This window comes from Macrobrachium nipponense, chromosome 13 (assembly GCF_015104395.2).
Source record: "Macrobrachium nipponense isolate FS-2020 chromosome 13, ASM1510439v2, whole genome shotgun sequence".
Lineage (NCBI taxonomy): Eukaryota > Metazoa > Arthropoda > Malacostraca > Decapoda > Palaemonidae > Macrobrachium > Macrobrachium nipponense.
This window is the reverse complement of record NC_087206.1, coordinates 63344346-63366860: the sequence shown is the minus strand read 5'-3', so window position 1 is coordinate 63366860 and position 22515 is coordinate 63344346. Positions and strand designations below refer to the sequence as shown.

The window sequence follows — 22515 nt, the reverse complement described above, 5'->3', positions numbered from 1 at the left end:
CGCAATCAAATAATTACACGAGTCAAATTGACTTTGCTTATGGCGTGTGTCAGTTTTCAGTGCAATTGGGTTGAATTAGGCCTGAGAGTCGCCCCCCCCCCCCCCTCCTCTCTCTCTCTCTTTTTGCTCTCCCTGACCTTTGCTAATTCCTTTCGAAGGATGCTGTTATTAGCGGGCCTTCCGATAATGGCCCCCCTGTCATTTGCTTCCTTTAGGATTTCTGTTCCAAGATTCGCCATGTTTATTTTTTTTTATCTTTCCTTGCGTTTTTGTCTGACAGGAAATGCGTTGGTATAAGAAATGTCAATTGTTTATTTATTTCATTAACCACATACATCTCCCGTGAAAGGAGATTAAAAATAAATTTTTTGAAAAGAATATTGGGGACAAAGGACGTTTTACACAAAATAAATATAAAATGTTCTGGTTTTAGTTTACTTGGTGAGTAAGCTTAGAGACTACTTTGTTGTTGTTGTTCTTGTAGGGGGCGCAGTAAACGTCTATGGAAGAGCCTAAAAAGGTCTGAAAAAGGTGTTTCGCGTTGAGTTAAAGATGCAGGAATTTTAGGATAGGATATTTGTTGTGATCAATTTAGTAGAATGAAAGTGGAAAAAATAAATAATGTGCATGTTAAGCATTACAGAAAAATGATTTCTAATAAGATATACGTAGGGTATTTATTTTGATTTTCGTTAAACATTACAGAACAATTATTTCTAATAAAATATAGCGCCTTTATTTTAATTTTCGTTGGTGAAACAAGGCTCTATTTGACCGTAGATATTAGCTCGTTTTAATTTACGTTAAAAGTTAGGAATATGATGTTTACAACTTATTTGTGAGGGAAAATTCTTGCACGCGTCCCGAGTAAGCAAGAAGTCAGATCACGCCTTGTTTTAATATACTTATGCCCATTTTAAGACGAAGCTTGTTTACTATGTTATAAGATATTTCTGTACTGTGTATGAGGTGTAAAAAGTGGTGGGTGTACGTTGATGTAGACAGGCAAATATGCTTTACACCGACACGCAGACAGTCGATTGAGTGGATCTCCACGTCATCTTCTCTCCCCTTTTATCACAAGCCAGATGACAAATCGATTGATTGGAATGCTGTAAAATGTGAACCGTTGCAGTTTACTAGAAACGCCATACAGTTAAACAGAAATCAAATAAAAACTCATGAAAAAATATAGAATCTCGTTATTCATTTCACTCTCCTCTCTTCCCTTTTATTTGAGCCACGTCATACAGTTAAACCGAATTAGAATAAAAATTTTGAATAAATATAGAATCTTATTGTTCGTTTCACTTTCCTCTCGTCACCCTTTTATTTTCATTTATATTGGTTAAACGTGAAGGAAGTTATCAATTCCAAAAGAGAAGGCTACTTATGTGAAGTTGAATGGTTTCCAATTTGACATGGTTGTAGAGACAGAATTAAAAAAAAAATTTTTTTGACATTTTTTTTTTTTTAACAAGTCCAACAGGACGAAAGTGTAATGTCCTTTTCTAGCCCAGGAACGAAAAAGAAAATAAAAAAAAACGAAAGAGGAAGAGAGAAAGACGGCCGGAATTACGACGAATACAAGAAATTGCGCTGTTTGAATAAAAACTTAATAAGAATTCTGTGTTATATTCAAGTCTCCAGATTTACGTCTTTTTTTTTATTCATTTATTTCTTTGAATATCACCGCGCGTGCGTGCGTGTGTACAGTTTTTTTTTTTTGGGGGGGAAGGGGGGGATGTTTATTTCAGCTAGAATGAACTAAACTGAAAGTAGTCGCTAAAGGTGTTAATGACTGGTGAATAATTAGCTTCAATTAGCGAACGTTCTTTTTATGAGAGAGAGAGAGAGAGAGAGAGAGAGAGAGAGAGAGAGAGAGAGAGAGAGAGAACTCGAATTGTTCGATTGTCGTCGGAATAGATTTCGTGGGAATCACTGAATTGGATAGGAAAGGACAGTAAAAGGGAGGGGATGGGAAATATACGATTCCGAAATTGAGACAGAGTAGGCTCTGTTGGGAGATAAGAGAAATACGGTTATTTATAAAAATTAAATACTTCTCATGTTGGCGCGTTGGCGCGTGTGTATATTTTTCGTTGTAGAGCTGTTCTGCTACTTTTATTATATTGAAAATTCGTTTTAACTATATTATATGCTGTTGTCTTTTATTTGTTTCAATATCTTGCTTTCATAGTGTTGTTAACTGTTTATGACTATTATTATTATTGTTTTGTAGTTACTTATTTGTTTCATAGTATTGTTAACTTTTTATGAAAATTATCGTTATTGTTGTGTAGTTATTTATTTGCATGACTAATGTACAATGATGATTTTGTATTTGGAAGCAGTGATAATAAGCATGCTAACATCGTTCCGTTTTATTTCAGGCTCTGAAAAAAAAAAAAAAAAAAAAAAAAAATATATTATATAATATATATATATAATATATATATATATATATTAGTTATATATATGTGTATATATATATATATATATATATATATATATATATATATATATATATATATGATTGTATGATATCCCCTCTTTTAGCTCCCTCAAAAAAAAAATAAAAAAATAAATAAAATAAAAAAAAACGGGCCAAGCAATTCCAGGTTGTCCTGTTTATTTATTATTAACTGGGAGCCACTGGGTCAAGAACATCAAGGGAGACTCATTTAAAATTTGAAGCAAAACTTGTGCTTTGCAACATAATATCACGTCATTTAAGACATTGTGGTTATCATGTCATATCACTCAGGCGTAAGGTAAGCCTAAAAAGGTCTGAAAAAAAGGGGGGTGTTTTGCGTTGAGTAAAAGATACAGGAATTTTAAGCTAGGACCCTTATGATTTATTTACTAGAACGAAAATGTAAAAATAAATAATCTGCATGTTAAACAGTACAGAACAATTATTTCTAATAAAATATAGCGTATTTTAGCGTATTTATTTTAATTTTCGTTGGTGAAACAACGCTCAATTTTACCGTAGATTTTAGCATGCGCCCCGAGTAAGCCTGGAGGTCGGGTCACGCCTTGTTATTTAAAGTAATCCACACATGTTTGGTTGAAGAAACCAATTAAAGGAATCAGAAAAGTCACAGAGATTTCTATCTGCTAAAATATTCATCCTTGTTTTACATAAAATTATAACTTGGGCGAACTTCTGTCTCAGGAACTTCTGTCTCTGGTTTTGTGCATAAAAATGATGCAAAGCATCAAAAGGTAATGAATTCAGATTTTTAATCTTACAGTAGTCGCTCTTGAGAAATATACCGGTGCATTGAACATGCAAAGAAACGCGATAAAACCTCGGAAAACATCAAAAGTTAATGAATTTAGATTTTTAATGTTACAATAGTCGCGCTTGAGAAATATAGCGGTGCATTGAAAATGGAAAGAAACAGATTTCAAAGCAAGCACGAATAATTAATTAGTCAATACTGGAACCGAGCCGTACACTGCAAATAAATGGAAATTACTCCTAATTAGGACGACTGGGTTAAACAAAAATGTTCTATTGAATTGAATTAGGAGGAAGCGCTTATTTTTTCGAAGGAGATAATGACACTGAGAAGTTCTCGCTTCCTGAAACACAGTGAATGTTTGGAAAAATAGGTGATGAGAATAATCACTTTTATCCCAGCGGGAGAGGAATTCGCCGGTTTTAGAATTCCAGCAGACATTATTACCGAGCAAGGGAATTTTTTTAAATTACGGGGCAAAAATTCAACTGGTGAACCTAAGTATTATTATTATTATTATTATTATTATTATTATTATATTATTATTATTATTATTATTATTATATATACACACACACTTATATATATATATATATATATATATATATATATATATATATATATATATATGTATATATATATATATATACATATATATAGTATATAGTATATATATATATATATATATATATATATATATATATATATATATTTTGGTCCATCACAGTCCCCCAATTCGACTGGGTGGTATTCATAGTATGGGGTCCGGTTGCTGCATCCTGCCTCCTTAGGAGTCCATCACTCTTCTTACTATGTGCGCCGGTTCTAGGATCACACTCTTTTGCATGAGTCCTGGAGCTACTTCAGCCTCTAGTTTTCCAGATTCCTTTTCAGGGATCTTGGGATCGTGCCTAGTGCTCCTATGATTATTGGTACAATTTTATTATTATTATTATATTATTATTATTATTATTATTATTATTATTATTATTCAGAAGGTGAACCCTATTCATATGGAACAACCCTACCCACAGTGGGCACTTTACTGGAATTCAAATTTCCAAAGAATATGTTATTTATTAGAGATTATTGTACTATCCTCATTATATATCGCTAGGGTATGTACACATAAACATGCTACAATGTTACACTACAGGCTTCAACGATTTTGGGCTGTGTAAAGAAAAGAATAAGTGTGTTCAGTATTAATTTATCATTTATCATTTTTCAAGATTTGTAGTATTGATCACAAATATAAAAACATTATAGTGGGAATTTTCTTTTTCCCTTTTTATTTTGGCTTCATTCAGTATTTTCCCGAGAAATATATATTGAGTATATATATATGTGTGTTACAGCAATAGAGCTTATATATATTTATTTTCGAGTATTATCAGGCGAAATACGTTTTGCAATTTGACGTGTTTCGCTAACCCCGTCCCCCTTATTGCAAGGTATTTTTATTGTTATGATGGAAATAAATAAGAAGGATTTGACGTTAATTATTGCACAGGTTTGCTATATATCAGTGAGGACGCAACCGAAGTCTCTCTCTCTCTCTCTCGCTCTCGCTCTCTCTCTCTATCAAAGTTATAAATAATAATGAAATAAAAAACCCAAGGGAAAAAAATGTACAACATAGTTTGATTGATTATTTGCCGCTTATAAGAAAAATAGATTGAAAATTCTATCGCTTGTCAGCGATGATAATCAAATAATTACCACTAATTCATCGGACATAATAATCAAATAAATAATAAAATAATTTGTCACTACTACTTCATCGGCGTGTGACGTCATCACCTTCACTCCGAGTCTGTCTCCAGCTGGTTCTTCTAGAGCTGAAGAACAGCGGCGCATAGCGGCGGGTTGCTCTCGCGTCGGAGCCAGGTCGAAGTCGGCCAGTTGGCTCATACGCGGCCCAGACTCTGCCGTGGAAAGGTTGTTTATGCCTCGCTGTTGACTTTTCAGTCGAATGTTCGCGCTGGAGACAATGGCGGCGGCGGCCATGTGCGTGCGTGTGTTTTTTTGTTGATTTTTATTATTATTATTTATTATTATAGCTGTTTCAAAGGCATTTGATTTATATAGAATCTTCTCAATTCTTCTTATTGTCCTTTTTTCTCATCAGCATGTAGCTGGTACATCATCATTTTTCATAGATATCAGTTGTCTTATAGTATTTTGTTTTGGTGTTAATCGGTTATTAAAGTTGTTTTCATTCGTTGATGTTCATTGATATTATTGATTTGATTTGACAATGGCAGACGCGTGTGTGTGTAATTTTCTGAATTTTTATTTATTCATTTGCTGTGAATTTTATTATTTTATTATTTATCCATTATGCATGATGTTTATATATATATATATATATATATATATATATATATATATATATATATATATATATATATATATATATATATATATATATATATATATATATATATATATATATATATATATATATATATATATATATATATATATATATATATATATAATTTATTTGGTCTATGTTCAATCATACTAAATTCGTGTGCATTTTCCAGAGTTGAAAAAACAAATAAAAAAAAATAAAAAAAAACACACACACACCAGAATTATCTTTTGTTTCTGTGAAAAGAAGAAAAGAGATTACAGAAGAGACACTTAAGTACTACTGTTCCTTATTCATCAGTACTTAACGATATTTCTTGAATGTCTGTATTTACGTATGCGTGCATGCAAACAAAATATTCAATCACATTCTTCCGTATTTAGATGTCGGGAAAATCTTTCGGCATTGGAAAGTGACCATGCAAGCAGTGATGAGATTTTTACATATTTGTATTCCTATGTGGGGAGGGATAGATTTTAAATGATTATTGCACCGCAAATAGGAGTCGATGGATTGTGATTCCACGTCTGATGTTATGCAACTCCTATACTCTCTCTCTCGAGCACACGATGTCTCCTCGAATGGACTAACAAGTCTTTGAGACATCCTAATCCTTGTCACTCCTCGTAAAACACACACACACACACACACACACAGACTCCATCTGAAAGTCGTTTTTATCACCGGACTCCATCAAAGTCAGAGGAAAGATCTAGTGATTGAACAGGTACAAAAACACTTTGAGAGAAACTGGACCATTTACTTGTGTTCGAGAGAATATAATTTTGCCCCTCAAAAGTGTACATTTTTTTTCTTATTTTTCAAGCATCGCTTTTAATGGAATGTCTGACAGCTAATAATTATGATTGATCATAATGGAAACATTTAATTTGGGCTGTCAGTTTCGTCTAAGGGAGTAACGTCCTAGATTTTTGATGCATTTATTTCGCCGCTAATCTAAAATATTGTTTGGAACAAGAATTGCTTCTTTGGTCTTGATTCCTCATTCATGATTTGTCACGTGTTGACCTCGGCGTTTTCATTTTTTTTTTTAATGTTTATGTTAAACATGAGATGAACCAGCGCATTTTGTTGCGTATCCAGAAATAATCATTTGTTTATATAGTGTATATATATATATATATATATATATATATATATATTATATATATATATATATATACATATACATATATATACATATATATTATATATGTATGTATATATATAATATAAAAAGATATTTTATATATATATATATATATATATATATATATATATATATATTATGTATGTATATGTATGTATGATATATAGTATATATATATATATATATATATATATTATATACATACATCCATACATACTACATACATAAATACATACATACATATATATATATATATATATATAATATATATATATAAGAATATAGAGATATATATTATATATATATATATATTAATAGATAATATCTATGTATGTATTATGGTATGTATGTATGTATGTAGTAATAGAATATATATATATATTAATATATATATATATATATATGTATGTATGTATGTATGTATATTATATATATATTATATAAATATATATATATTAATTAATATATATAATATATGTATGATATGTATGTATGTAGTATGTATGTATATATATATATATCTATATATATATAACTATATGTATGATGTATGTATGTATATAATATATATATATATATATATATATATATATATAATATATATACATATGTCTGTGTCCTTAACTCCACGGTAGAAAGGTAAATGAAACAGGGACTTGGAACAAGTACTTTCGTAGTACATTCTATATTTTCAAGTTCACACTGAATATAAAAGAAGCTGGCAGGCCCTTATATACAAAATCAGAAAGAAGGGGGGGAGGGGGTTACAGTTTATTAATCTGGGTGGCATGTTCTTTAAGCCCCATCTTTCTGTTTCTGTATTATAAAGGCCTGTCAACTTCTTTTATATTCAGTGTGAACTTGGAAATGTAGAATATACCACGAAAGTACTTCTTACAAGTCTCTTTTTCAATTACCTTTTTATTCTCAAGGACGCGTTCCTTCGTGCTACATTGAATATATATATATATATATTATATATATATATATATTATATATATATATATATATATATATATATTTATTTATTTATATTGTGACGAAAAGCCAGATACCTGAATCCTCATCACAGGTACTAAACGACTGAATACTCTAAAGGCAACAGTGATCCCTTAACAACTTACCAGTATTGCAGAAAATCAGACTAAGTTTATCAAAACAGGTGTGAGGTAATCTTGTAAGTAATTAAATTAATCAAAGGGCATCACTCCATCAACAACTTTAAAAGTCTAAGTATTTCCCTGATTTCAGAAGTCTAAGTACTTCCCTGGTTCTAAGTCACTTCAAGTTAATTGAAGGAAAACAGATTAATCACCAAAATGTTTGTACCTAACATCAATATAATCAAATGCAAATATACTGGTTAGAAATGAAAACACTTATATAAAAATTTTAAATACAAAAAGTTATTATTAAATTCAAAATTTATTAGTGAAATTCACAATATCAGGGAAAATTACTGTTACTTGAAAACAAAGTAAAGTTTAATTAATTCTTGAATCAAATTAAGTAAAATTAAATCAAAATTAATTTATCACAAAATTCAAGAAAATTAATTCAATCAAAATTCAAAAGCGTTAGGCAATAATTGAAATTTGGAAATTAATTCACAAGTGCTAAACAATAATAAAACTTGAAAAGAATTCTAAGTAAATGCAAATTAATTCACAAGTGTTAAATTTAATTAAATGTGCAATGATTAAGCAATGAAAATAACTAAAGTCAATTAAATTGTGAATGCAAATGAAAACACAGAAAAATGTGGAAAATACCAAAATTTAAAAAGTATCAATCACACAGAACGTAAAATAAAAAGACACACTTCAATAAGAAAATGAATAAATGCACAAAACATAAAAATCACTTCAAATGAATAAACACAAAAATTTGCAATGTGTAAAAGTGTAACTCTTTTCACTCAAAACATTGTAACTATCAGTATTTACCAAACCTTCGTAACCATCTGTTACTAGTTATTAGTTTTTACCTAACCACTGTTCCTATCAGTTATTAGTTGCAACTAATGAAAATATAACACACTTTACCTTTTTGGTATACCAACTCCTTTCTTTGCTGCAGGCTTGTTTCACACTTTCACAAAACCAGGCGCCGTTACTCAACAATGTTTGTTCAGATTCCACAAAAAACACCATTTAACACTAAATAAACTCGAAAAAATATAAAATCTGAAATTTACAAGTTACGAGTGACCATTCAATAAGTACGAAATAGTTACGTTACTTTTAACATCAAAAGTGCTATGCGATGGAGAGAGAGAGAGAGATGTGATGACAGGAGATGACACAAAACATTTTGGGCAATAATGCTTCCAGAAGCTTCGAAATCTTAAGCAACTTTACATACAAAATGTGTAATCTGCATGTGGCTCTCGGCAAAGACATACGTGTACGAGACCAGCCTGTTAAAAGAAGACACGTACTTGACTCGATCGACCCTTATCACACATGATGACAGAATCCCAAAATACAATGAAGACTCGAGGTTTCTAATTAAACGTGTTGACAGATTAAGAAAGCAAACAGAGATCTCGGAGTTCCTCTAATCTCACAGTGCTGACATAATAGGGAAACAATCGTAGTTTCGAATGGACAAATCTCTCTCTTTCTACATTCTATGTTATATATATTCTTTTACATTATGTTGTGTGAAATCTGAATACACATTTTAAACATCCTAACTCTAAGCTATCTAGGAATCTGAAAAAATGTTGCAAAATCTTACACACAATACTTTGTACAGTCAAAGAGGGGAAATGTGCATTTTGACAGTAGCAATATAATATATATAGATTATATATAATATATATTATATTATATGTAATGGTATGTATGTTAATGTAATGTATGTATGTATTGGTGTATATATATATATATATATATTATATATTAATATATATTATTATAATAATATATTATATATTATAATATATATATAGAAGACTAGTAAGGGGGCTCAAGCCCTACAGATATCACAAGGCGGAGAGGTAAAGGCATGTCTCAGCGTACTACATAATTTATTGCCGACGTTTCACATCGCTTCGATGCATTTTCAAGGCTGGGAATTGATAAAAATACAAACATATAAGACTCGTCACTGATAAAACACGGTATAATATTTAAAATTGGACACTAAAACATTTAAAAGGTAAAAAATTACTATACAACAACACTAGGTTGGAGAGACAACCTACCAGGGTAAAAAATAGAAGGTGACTGAAGGACAGAGCGGGGAGAAAAAAAAAAAATGAAAAAACACCCACACACACACAAAACTATACAAAAGACGAGAGACAGAACTTAAGTAAACAAACAAGTGGTTAGGCTATAAACAACTGAACTGATGAGGACTGGGCATTTAAATTCGGTACATTGGTCTTGATTAAATGGATTCCAGTGTTAAAAGTTCATCATCCTTATTGGCTGATCCAATAATTTTAAAATCATCGATGTCCAAGCGGGAGCGACAGGTAATGGTGTGATTACGGATGCTAGATAGCTCAGGATTGGATAGTTTGCATCCTGTTCGGAAACTGACTCCTTTGTGGGCGCAGAAACGGACTTGTAGCAGCCTCTTCGTGCATCCAACATAAGTACCCCGATTACATCTGGGACAAGTGTATTTATAAACTATGTTGGACATCAAAGGCTGGCTTAATCTGTCTTTGGCTCTGAAAAGAGATCGGATGGTTAGAGGATTTTTCGGAATTAATTTTAGGTTCAAGGCTGGTAATTTATTGTTAATTAATTGTATAATTTTCTTTTTGAAGGAATTGTCATGGAGAAAAGGGAACTTAGCATAGGTTTCCAATGTAACTTTCTAATCTTCTGATGCATTTTTATGGCCGAAATTATAATGGAAAATATTTCACTATTCAATAGTACGAATGTATTCATTATATATATGCCTTACGCTTGTACAGTATAACAATAAGCTCTACTGTCAGTTGTAGTATAGCAGCGTTCATGCCTCACTTCAATGGAATAATGAATATTAATGCCTTTTGTGAGTAATGTACGTGATAAAAGTCCATGACATGCATACCTGTGTAATTACAGAATTTTTTTTTTAACCTACCCAAGGATCAAACTTCCACGATGACGTGATTACCTCAACACTAGTTCATTACAAAATTCAGTATTTCGCCCTTTAGCGGCGTTTGCGTGGACAATACCTAACAAAAAGGCGTTGCAAATATTTCAAAATGAAAAGTTATGTCACTTCGATTTTAATCTTGGTTTTATACGAGTTGACCTTAGAATGTGGACGGTGTAAGTCGATAACTTCATATGTATATGTAGTGTGTGTGTATATATATATATATATATATATATATATATATATATATATATATATATCTTACAAGTGTGTAATGTTAGTGAAATCACATATCATGTCTTGTTTGGAGACAGGCTGTAAGGGCAGCTTACTTGGGTGAAGGAATTTGGGTACGTAAGCGTTTAACAGAGAGATCGCTTGTCTTGGTGTCAAGCATATACATTCTTTTGTATGGATGTTGCAGGTCTAATAGACCAAGGCACTTGCGAAAGCCACATTCCTTTTGGTGAGCACAAAGAGGTCAGGTGGTACACGTCAGGTGTCGGGAGGAAACCCCCATCATAAAGATGGGTTCTATTTCATGGTACTAGAGACGGGAATCTCTAACCTGACTAATATAAGGAACTTATTGACATTTTGGGTCTGGGAGTGAATTCTTAGTCAGGAGGGTAGAATGTTAACTTACTAGTTTTCTTTATGGGCAGACTTGGGTTTTCTGTCATTATGACTTGTTAATCATTTTGTTCTATTTTATATTCAACTGCTTTGGGTAATAAATAGTATATTTTTATACTTACAAGATCTTAATAGCCTAACGACATGGTTGCAGACAGAGGGCACCATTGACAACAGGTAAGGGTTTCCAATTTGTGTAGCTTTAATAAAAGGGGGGGGGGGGTTGGTTAAGTGTGGTGGCAGGCAGTTTAAGAGGCTTTTTATATATTTTATAAGCTGTAGGTACGCTAACGAAGAGACTGGTGACCAGTTAGACATAGATGTTTTTTTTGGTAGGAAAAGGGGTTACAATCATGTCACAGGCAACTCGGGGCTCTTTTTGCTGAGTCATGGGTTGGGCAAGGAGAAGCTATTCGTCTCTCGGGCTAAGTCAGTGTCAGCCATCTTGGGATTCTTGAATACCAGTGTTTTAAAACAGAAGGGGAAAAGTTTAAGCTGTAGGTACGCTAACGAAGAGACCGGTGACCAGTTAGACATAGATTTTTTTTTTTGGTAGGAAAAGGGGTTACAATCATGTCACAGGCAACTCGGGGCTCTTTTTGCTGATTTAATGGGTTGGGCAAGGAGAAGCTATTCGTCTCTCAGGCTAAGTCAGTGTCAGCCATCTTGAGATTCTTGAATGCCAGTGTTTTAAAACGGAAGGGGAAAAGTTTAATTTTCGACATATTAAAGTGTTTCACAAGTGTGGTAAATAGTTCACGCATATTTGCGGTGCATATATGAATTCTGTTTCCAGTCATATGAAAATGTGAGTGTATTTTCACGTTTTCTTTCTTATTTTCTTCTATTTACCTTTTATATATATATATATATATTTTTTTTTTTTTTTTTTTTTTTTACTTTTATTGTTGTTGTTTATATTCCATTTGTTTGTTTGTGGCGAATTTATTCGAGCGGAGTTTTTTGTTGCGAGTCACGCCCTGAGAGAGAGAGTTGGTGTGTGTGTGAGACGGTTGTCGGGGTGTAGTGCTTAGTAAGCGTTTTGCATTTTTTTTTCTTTTTTCTATCCCCTCCCTATTTTTTGTTGTTGCTTTCGTGGGATAATATACTGGGCGTAGGGCGCGTTTGCCTTTTGTTATCCATTATTGGGGGAAAATTTGTGTTAATTTTTCTGGATTGGGTTCTGTGTATATAAATACATTGATGTTATTGAGATCGGGGAATCTTATAGAACAAAATAGCTTTCAGAAACAGAGAAAGATGGCGGATACTAAGAGTACCACAATGCTACTAGATCACGTAATGAACGTGAGTGCGGGCGTGAGTCCATTCAGAGGGATGGTAGATGGCGTTTTATCACAGCCTGTCCAAATTTTTATTGAAGGAGTTAATAATTATTTAGTGGGAAAGAATATATCGGACAATATAGAGGCATTTAGAGGCAAAAGCCTTGCTAGATTTCAATAGGGGAGACCTCTCCCATCGTTGCCGGAGTTTCCAATTTACAAAATGTCGTACCTGGACAGACTTGCAAGCATTTTTGAAAACAGCTTATGGCTCAAAGTAACATGGAGATATGGTGAGGGACCTTCGGGGTCATTATAAACTACGGAAGGGCACTAATAGCCTCGTAGAATATAGTTCAAAACTTTTTGACGCAGTGTTGGATTGGGTAGGAAAATTGAAAACATCTAAATGGGCTACAGGGAGTAATGCCTCTCTGGATAACATTCATAAACTGATCTATTTTTCCCTGCTCTTGCACGATGTACCGGATGCGATAGTGAATAGCTTTGATGAAAAGATTGAACCTACTTCAGACAAAGAATTACTTTATGCCCAAATTGAGAAACATATGTCTAAATGTCCCACTGTAGATAGCACAAATTTTAATGGGACAGGCCTGAGGGATAGAGTGCAAAGAGACACAGAATTTTCTCCCCCACGTCTGTGCGCAAAAGTTGAGTATAACAAAAGATTGATCGATCAAAAGCAACAGCAGTTGCGCTGTTTCAACTGCAATAAACCAGGGCATCCAAAGAAATTGTGTAGGGTTAAATATTGTGGAATTTGTAAGAATACTGATCATTATTGGCAGTCTTGTCGGTCTCAGATACGGAGAGATGCAAGGCCTACACCTCAAGGTTCTGGTAATTATAATGTGAGAACTTCCCAGGCAGGTCAAACTAGAGGGCAAAGGGATCGGCGAAATTTTTGGAAGCCCGATCAACAAAAAGGGTACAGTGATAACAATGGCGGTGATGATACTTTGGATGGTGATGTTGATACTAATATTTATGTTATTTCTGATACTAACAATGCTGGGGATGATACTGAGTGTGGTAATGTGTATTAGTCCATGAGCCAGGCAAGATTTGACTACCATATTGAGGGACTAATAACCACTATGTTTTTCAGTAAGCTTGGTATATGGGTTGTATGAAAATATGTGATGGACATTGCAGAAGCCCAACTTTATAGCATTTTGGCGGCCATCTTTAAAGATGGCTGCCCTAACCAATAAATTATTATGTATCTCCAAGGAATGCTTCTGGTTCACTTTTAATTCAGTAGAAACAATGCCTAATTGTTATAAATTTGTTGTATATAACATAATACATCAAATGGCATACTTTTGGGGTGGTTATCTGTTATTTATTTATCTATATCCAGTAAAATATTGTGAAAAATGTGATTTTTCTCTAATTTTTTTCATTATTTTGTGCGAATAGTTAATTTTCATTATATTTTTTTCATGTTTTGCTCATATTCAACCTCTGAATATTGTTATTTGTTGAAATATCAAATGGTCACCATGTATTTCTCTGTTCATAGCTTTGTCAAATTAAAAACTAGTGTCATATACATTTATACGTATATTGATATGTATATATACCATTACCTATATATTTAAGTCATTCATTTTGTTCATATTTGCTCACTTATTCAATGCTTTGTCTTTTTTGGTGTTTTGAGAGAATTTAGAAAAGAATTAATAAATATTTATAATTATTGACACATTTAATATGATGGCGATATAATATTTGAACGGCCCCTAAATATGTGTTTCAGGCTTGACTTATTTGGCTACCAAAATGGCTGATGAAGAAGTTACAACAAAGCGACCAAGAATGGACCCTAAGAGCTGTGTTATATGTGGGAAAGTGTCCACACTGAATGAACTAAGTAGTCCTCAAGATGAAGCCTCCTGGATTACCCTACGTGAAGCTGCAGAAATAAGAAACTTTGAACCAGTACTTAGCTTGGCACAAGAATTCCCAAAAGCTTTATCAAGTGTACTATATCACTGAAAATGCAGATCTAATTTAACTCATAAAAAGGCCCTGGATAAGCTAAGAAACCAAGAAAGTTTGGAACTCAAAGAAGATGATGCCTTCATGCCTAGGCAATCATCCCGACAAGGCCCTGCCCCTCAATCTACAGTGTATGATAAGGTGTGCATATTCTGTTTGAAAACATCAAAATATGTGAAACATACAAATACCAGGGAGCCATTAAAACCAGCAGTTGAGCTAAGAGCTGATAAAAGGATTAGGGACATTGCCACTCAACGTATGGATGAAAGAATCCTTGCTATCACATCAAGAGACATTGTTGCAGCAGAGGCACACTATCATAAATCCTGTTACAAAGGCTACACTCGTACTAAACCTGAAAAGAGTGATGACAACCAGCAGGAAGAGGATCCTTACCAGAAAGTGGAGAAAGCAGCTATGAAAATGTTGAGTGAATTTATTCGTAATGATCTGGTCAATAAACCACGAATTCTTCCCTTAACTGAGCTCACATCAAAGGTTATAACCTTCATGAACCAGAAAGGAATATATGAAGTTACGGATGCCACAAAGAACCATCTACGCCGTAAACTTGAGGCTGAGTTTGGAGAGGCATTACATTTCTTCACCATATCTCGCCTGGTCTATCTGAGACCTGACAATTTGTCGTATGAATCAGTCATTAATGAAAATGTACTGTTAAAGAACAAACTTCAGGCATATACCCAAAATGATGACTTTGATTGTTTAATAGTCAAGATTGCCCAGATTTTACGCCATGAAATAAAATGTGAAATCCCAGAACAAACATGGCCTCCACACCCTCAAGAACTTAGTGAAGGATATTTGCCCATACCAGACAATCTCATGAAGTTTCTCTGCATCTTACTTTGTGGAAAAGAACAGGCACCCACCTTGCGTGTTAATAGGTTGTCATGGTCTACTGCTCAAGACATTATCTCTGGTGTGACTGTATGTAAGGTGCTTACACCCAAGCATGTCCTGCTTCCTTTGGTTGTAAAAACATTTACAGGAAATGTTGAGCTGATTAAAACATTGAATCGATTGGGACATTAATGTTCATATTCAGTTTTAGAAGAGATTGACGCTGCACTCTGTCTTGAAAAGCTAGAGAACACAGATAACAATAGGCTCCCATTACCTTCAGATATCCATCCTGGGGAAAACAAACCTATGCGCCCAATTATTAGTACTGGAGGATCAATTGCTTATAAACTATCTAAATATCTTACTAAACTGTTATCCCCGCTACTAGGAACTGTATCTAATTCACACATCCGGAATTCTCTTGATCTTGTGGAAAAATTAAATAACATTGTACTAAACCCTAGCGATATTTTTGTCAGTTTTGATGTATGTCCTTTGTTTACAAAAGTCCCTATTGACTCTGTGCTAGAATATTTAAGTAATGAACTTGTACTGCATGAATTGCCTATGTCCGTTAGTCACATAATTTCCTTAATTAAGTTATGTATTTGTGATTGCAGATTTATTTTTAATGGAGAATATTACCAACAAATATTCGGTATGGCCATGGGTAACCGTTTATCACCTCTCCTTTCAAACTTATATATGGAATTTTTTGAGACACATCACCTCCCGAATATCACACTTATCCCCTTAAAATGGTACCGATATGTCGATGATATCTTAGTAGTCTTACCTGGTGGTATCGATGTAAATGATTTACGGTCTAAATTGAATAATTTAGTGCCATCCATAAAATTCACTGTTGAAATTGAAAATAACAATGTCATCCCTTTCCTAGATGTATTAATACATAGAGAATCTTTCCAATGCAAATTCAGTTTTTATAGAAAACCCACAAATAATTTAACATATGTACATTTTTATTCTGGCCACCATCTTAATATTAAAATTTCAATTTTTTCTTCTATGTTCCTACGCGCTTTGTGTATCAAGAGTCCACAATATCTGGACCAAGAAATAGAATACATAAAAAAGATAGGAAACGATCTCTGCTACCCACCTCATTTAATTGATTTATGTTATCAAAAAGTTCACAAAAAGTTTCATAATGTGCTATTAATGAAAAAGAAATGCTAAAATGTACTTAGCTTACCTTATTTCGTGGATTTGAAACCATAAAATCAATATTTAAATCGTTTAATGTTAATGTAGTGTTCTCTTATAACAATACCATTAAAGATATGCTAATTAAGAATAGTCCCGTAACAAATAACAACATCATTTACAAAATTCCTTGTAAGGATTGCCCATCGTTTTACGTTGGTCAGTCTAGTAAAAATTTGTGTTCGGATTAAGCAGCATATGTATTCAGTTAGAACAGCCCAGACTTCAAATGCACTGTTTATCCATCTGAGTGAAAAATCTCATTGTATTAATTGGGGTGATACCTCGGTAATTGCTAGATCTAATGATTATGTTTCAAGAAATTTACTGGAATCGGCAATTATACAAATCACTAATAAAAACAACCTAAATCTTAGTCTGGGTGGGAATGTACCATTTGGACCCATATATTTGTAAGATGTTTATGAAGGACCTCAAAATAAATGAACAACTAATAAATTAGTCCCACATGTATATAGTTATTATCTCTCTCTCTCTCTCTCTCTCTCTCTCTCTCTCTCTGGTTCGATATTCTCTCTCCCTCTTTCTCTTGCTCAATATATATATATATATATATATATATATATATATATATATATATATATATATATATATATATAATTTATATTTTCTCTCGTCTTTTCATTTATAATAATTTATGTTGGGAAAATTTGTGTAAAAATTCATGATATTAAATTATATGATGTCCCGTTGTTTTTTTTGTTTTTTTTTTTTTTTTTTTTTTCTTTTTTTTTTTTTTTTTTTTTTTTTTCCAAAATGTACTGTTTTCTGGAAGAATCACTTGTTTACTGCGGGTATCCTTCAAGGTGTGGCTAGACTCTGGCGATTCCTCCTTTCTGTAGAGTGAAAATCGACCTTGTGGCTAATCTGGTAGTGTCAGTTTGTATATTAAGCCTTCTTTTGACTATGTTGTTCTTTGTAAAATCAGTTTGCCTCAGTAAAGGGTCCGAACAGGACCGAAAGTACTTGGCTATCTCGCTTTTTCATTTTTCCTTCGTGACAAAAAAACCTTTATATATATATATATATATATATATATATATATATATATATATAAAGGTAAAGTGCACGAAGGAAAAAATGAAAAAGCGAGATAGCCAAGTACTTTCGGTCCTGTTCGGACCCTTTACTGAGGCAAAACTGATTTTACAAAGAACAACATAGTCATATATATATATATATAATATATATATATATATATATATATATATATATATATATATATATATATATATATATATATATATATATATATATATGGAGAGAGAGAGAGAGAGAGAGAGAGAGAGAGAGAGAGAGAGAGAGAGAGAGAGAGAGGCAGGCAGGCAGGCAGACATTATTCAGACTCATAAGAGTCCCTTTCCCAGAACAGCTAACCCAAAAACAAAATTCTTCAAATTGTTCAATATAAAGACGACAATTATTATTCCGTCTTTCATTAGCCTTTTTCAAGTATGAAAGGAAATAGCAATTTGCCTATTCTCAAGACTTTTTCCTTAACATTATACATTACCATTTTATTCAACTATGAAACATCATTAGCTTTTAAAAGCACTGTTCTACAGAAAACGGCAGGTTTTGAAATTTTGGTCAGCGTACAAATTATTCTGAGACCCGAAAAAAAGTTATTTGAAAGCTTTGCAAGTCACAACCACTTATTAAAACTTGTACACACTCAAGAAAAGCTCATATTTTCACGCCCCTGTCCCTTCGGTAACCTTGGCGTGGGGAGGGTACCGGAAAAAGGAATGGTTCAATTAGGTTCGTAACTAGCTGGCATAAAAGGGGATCGCACGGAATAGATTGAGTGTGAGATAGCCATCGTTAGATTTTTACAGCGTCGTGTCAAACGCAATTTCAGGATTGGATAGCCATTGTTGCTATGTCTATTTTCCCATGTTGCTGACTCCGTTTAGACAATTTCGATTTCGAAGTTTCAAACTCTTGATTTCGTAGGTGATTGTTTGCTAATGGAACATTATAGGTTCTTGAGCCAAAGATTAGCTGAGAATCATGGGGTGATAATTGACAATGTAACATTATTAGTTATTGAGCCATAGATTCGTTTAGAAATACGGGGTGGTAATTGTCTGTGTAACATAAGTTACTGAGGCATAGATTAGCTTAGAATCATGGGGTAGTTATTGACTGTAACATTATAGGTTCTTGAGGCATAGATTAGCTTAGAATCACGGGGTGGTAATTGCCTATGTAACATAAGTTATCGAGCCACAGATTAGCTTAGAATCAAAGGGTGGTAATTGTCTATGTAACATAAGTTACTGAGCCATAGATTAGTTTAGAATCACAGGGTGGTAACTGACTATGTAACATTATAAGTTATTGAGCCATAGATAAGCTTAGAATCACGGGGTGGTAATTGAACTGTGTAACATTATAAGCTATTGAGCCATAGATTAGCTTAGAATCACGGGGTGGTAATTGACTACATAACATTATAAGTTATTGCGCCATAGATTAGTATAGAATCACGGGGTAGTTATTGGCTATGTAACATTAAAGGTTATTGAGGCATAGATTAGTATAGAATCACGGGGTGATAATTGTCTATGTAACATAAGTTATTGAGGCATAGATTAGTTCAGAATCACGGGGTGGTAATTGACTACATGACATTATAAGTTATTGAGGCATAGATTAGTATAGAATCACAGGGTGGTAATTGACTACATGACATTATAAGTTATTGAACCATAGCTAAGTTTAGAATCACGGTGTGGTAATTGTCTATGTAACACTATAAGTTATTGAGCCATATATTAGCTTAGAATCACCCGGTCGTAACTGACTATGTAACATAAGTTACTGAGGCATAGATTAGTTTAGAATCACGAGGTGGTAATTGACTATGTAACATTATAAGTTATTGAGCCATAGATTCGTTTAGAATCACGGGGTGGTAATTGACTATGTAACAATGTAAGTTATTGAGCCATAGATTAGTATAGAATCACGGGGTGGTAATTGTCTACATAACATAAGTTATTGAGCCATAGATTAGTATAGAATCACGGGGTGGTAATTGTCTACATAACATAAGTTATTGAGCCATAGATTAGTATAGAATCACGGGGTGGTAATTGTATACATAACATAAGTTATTGAGCCATAGATTAGTATAGAATCACGGGGTGGCAACTGTCTATGTAACAAAGTTATTGAGGCATAAATTAGCTTGGAATCACTGACTAGTAATTGACCATGTCAGCTTGCAACCAAAAGGAGAATAGCATTTGGGTGACAACTTCATATCAGAAACTTGCTGAAAAAGGGAAATATAAGGAAACGTAAGGTCACGAGAATAAATATAAGGAATGTTAGTGAGAGATGAGGCGATTCGAAGGGAAGGCGAACCAAGGGCAGGTTACTTTGAATGTCTATGGAAGCCAGCATAGATCACGTATGAAGGGATTGTCAGGGCAACACTTTTTAGAAGGGTAGTACTCCCGTAGGTAAATTTGAATGAAAGAAGTATTTGCGCAATATTTATTGCGTTAGAAAGTTGAAATGGTGAGGAATGTAGAGGTGCTTTGAAGGCGGTCTAAAGGTCATGGAGGGTAAAGAATATTGGTCACGGATGGGGATGATTTGGTTTTGAGGAAAGAGTGAAAAGACTGAGATTTTGTAAAGTTACTCATGACTCTTGCAGATTCGTCCAGTCGGGATAAACATAAACTTAATATATACATATATATATATAATATATATATATATATATATATATATATAATATATATATATATACACACACACACATATATATATATATATATATATATATATATATATATAAAGGTATAAGCCACGAAGGAAAGATAAACAACGGAGTTTCTGCAAGATCTTTCGACTCAACGTCCTTTACTTAGCAGACAAACTGACTTACATGAGAAATTGAGAGTACAGGAAAGGTCGTATAACTGACAGATAGGGATTATAAGGGGATTAGTACCTAGAATCCAACACACCTGGAGAATGAGTAACCTTTGCAAACAAGCATAAACATGGGTAAAATTTAATAACAAAAAGATTAAGTACAAACTTTCGTGATTCAGTTATATATATATATATATATATATATATATATATATATATATATATACATATCTATATCTATACTATCTATCTATCTATCTATATATATATATATATATATATATATATATATATATATATATATATATATATATATTATATTATATTATAAATCGAATGTGCTCGCTTTGGGAAAAAATAATCCATGAAAGCAGCGAAAAGTTCATGCAAATAATAGTTCATTTAAACCCCCTGTACATTAAACTTTAAAATCGAACAAGGGACATTTCTCTGAAAGAGCTCTTGTTCGTATCCTTTTGTTCAGTTAATTTTTTTTTCCAGATAAGCGAGAAAAATCATATTCCCAAATTCTCACAACATTGATTTGAACTTCTTCTCGGAATGGATTTTTCACCCAAGAAGACCCCCTGAGTTCGCCGAACGCTGAATTGAAATACTGCTGCCAAGTATTCAGGTATCCGACTGCATTTAATGATGCATGAGGATTTTCAATGGAAACTGTGTTTGCTTCAGTTCGTTGGCATTAGTGTTTACTCAAGCATGTGAAGCCGGGATCTACCGTGGAGGACGTGGAAACCTCTTGGAAGTCCTCACGCCTTCCGGGTATACTACTGGATGCGCTTGGGGCTTCTCGTAAGCGTCAGTTGGCATTTCCATCCTATCCCTGGCTCTTGTAGATGCTACTCGGTGGTTTTTTTTATATATATGAAGTGGATGAATTGTTTTTTCTGTATATACCCACGGTGAAATTCTGGTATCTCTTCTCCGGATCAAAGTCTTATGGCAATCTTTTCAGGTTTTCATTTAGTTATTCCTTGATCTTATTAACCTGTGATAAATTCATATACCTAAATGGTTTTGTATTGCTTTCGTTAGTAGGTTTATATGTTTTACATTTTATTTAAGCCTCAGTTTAATTCACAAGTTGGGAGTGGTTTGTTATTAATTTTTATTAATTTCAGAATGCTTTGTTTCCAGGCAGGCTCACACGAGTTCCAGGCAGGCTCACACGAGTCTCTCTGTAGGAAAGCCGTTTGGAAAAGCCTAAAAATGTCTGAAATAGTTTTTTTCTTTTTTTGAGCGTTGAATTAACACTAAAGGAATTTTAGGATAGGATATTACTAATTTGCTTATTAGAATGGAAATGTAAAAAATGAATAATGCATATGTTAAACAGTACAGAGTGATTATATTTCTAATAGAATATATTGTATTTATTTTAATTTTCGTTGATGAAACAACGTGCTATTTGACCGTGGATTTTAGCTGGAGGTCGGATCACGCATTGTTTACATATTTTTTTGTTGTGAAAGGATTTGTCTGGAATTACCATCTGTTCAGCATCTTTGTATCATTTGTGGTGAATATGTTCCAGACATCCTGAAAATATAATCAGAGTTTCCCCTAGGTCCAGCTCTTATGAATTCCAATTTTCCTCAAAAGAAACCTTTCTTTTTATGTTTTCAACTCTTTCGT

At 33.1% G+C, this 22515-nt stretch overlaps 1 protein-coding gene across 1 annotated transcript in view; it reads right to left on the bottom strand.

The window, feature by feature from the left end:
- The window catches only part of LOC135225354 (uncharacterized), a 33441-nt gene extending 28180 nt beyond the window's left edge, over positions 1-5261 (bottom strand). The window contains exon 1 of the mRNA XM_064264688.1: positions 5031-5261. Within this exon, the coding sequence (XP_064120758.1) occupies positions 5031-5261 (231 nt within the window). The remainder of the gene's footprint in view (positions 1-5030) is intronic.
- Positions 5262-22515: the final 17254 nt, after the last annotated feature.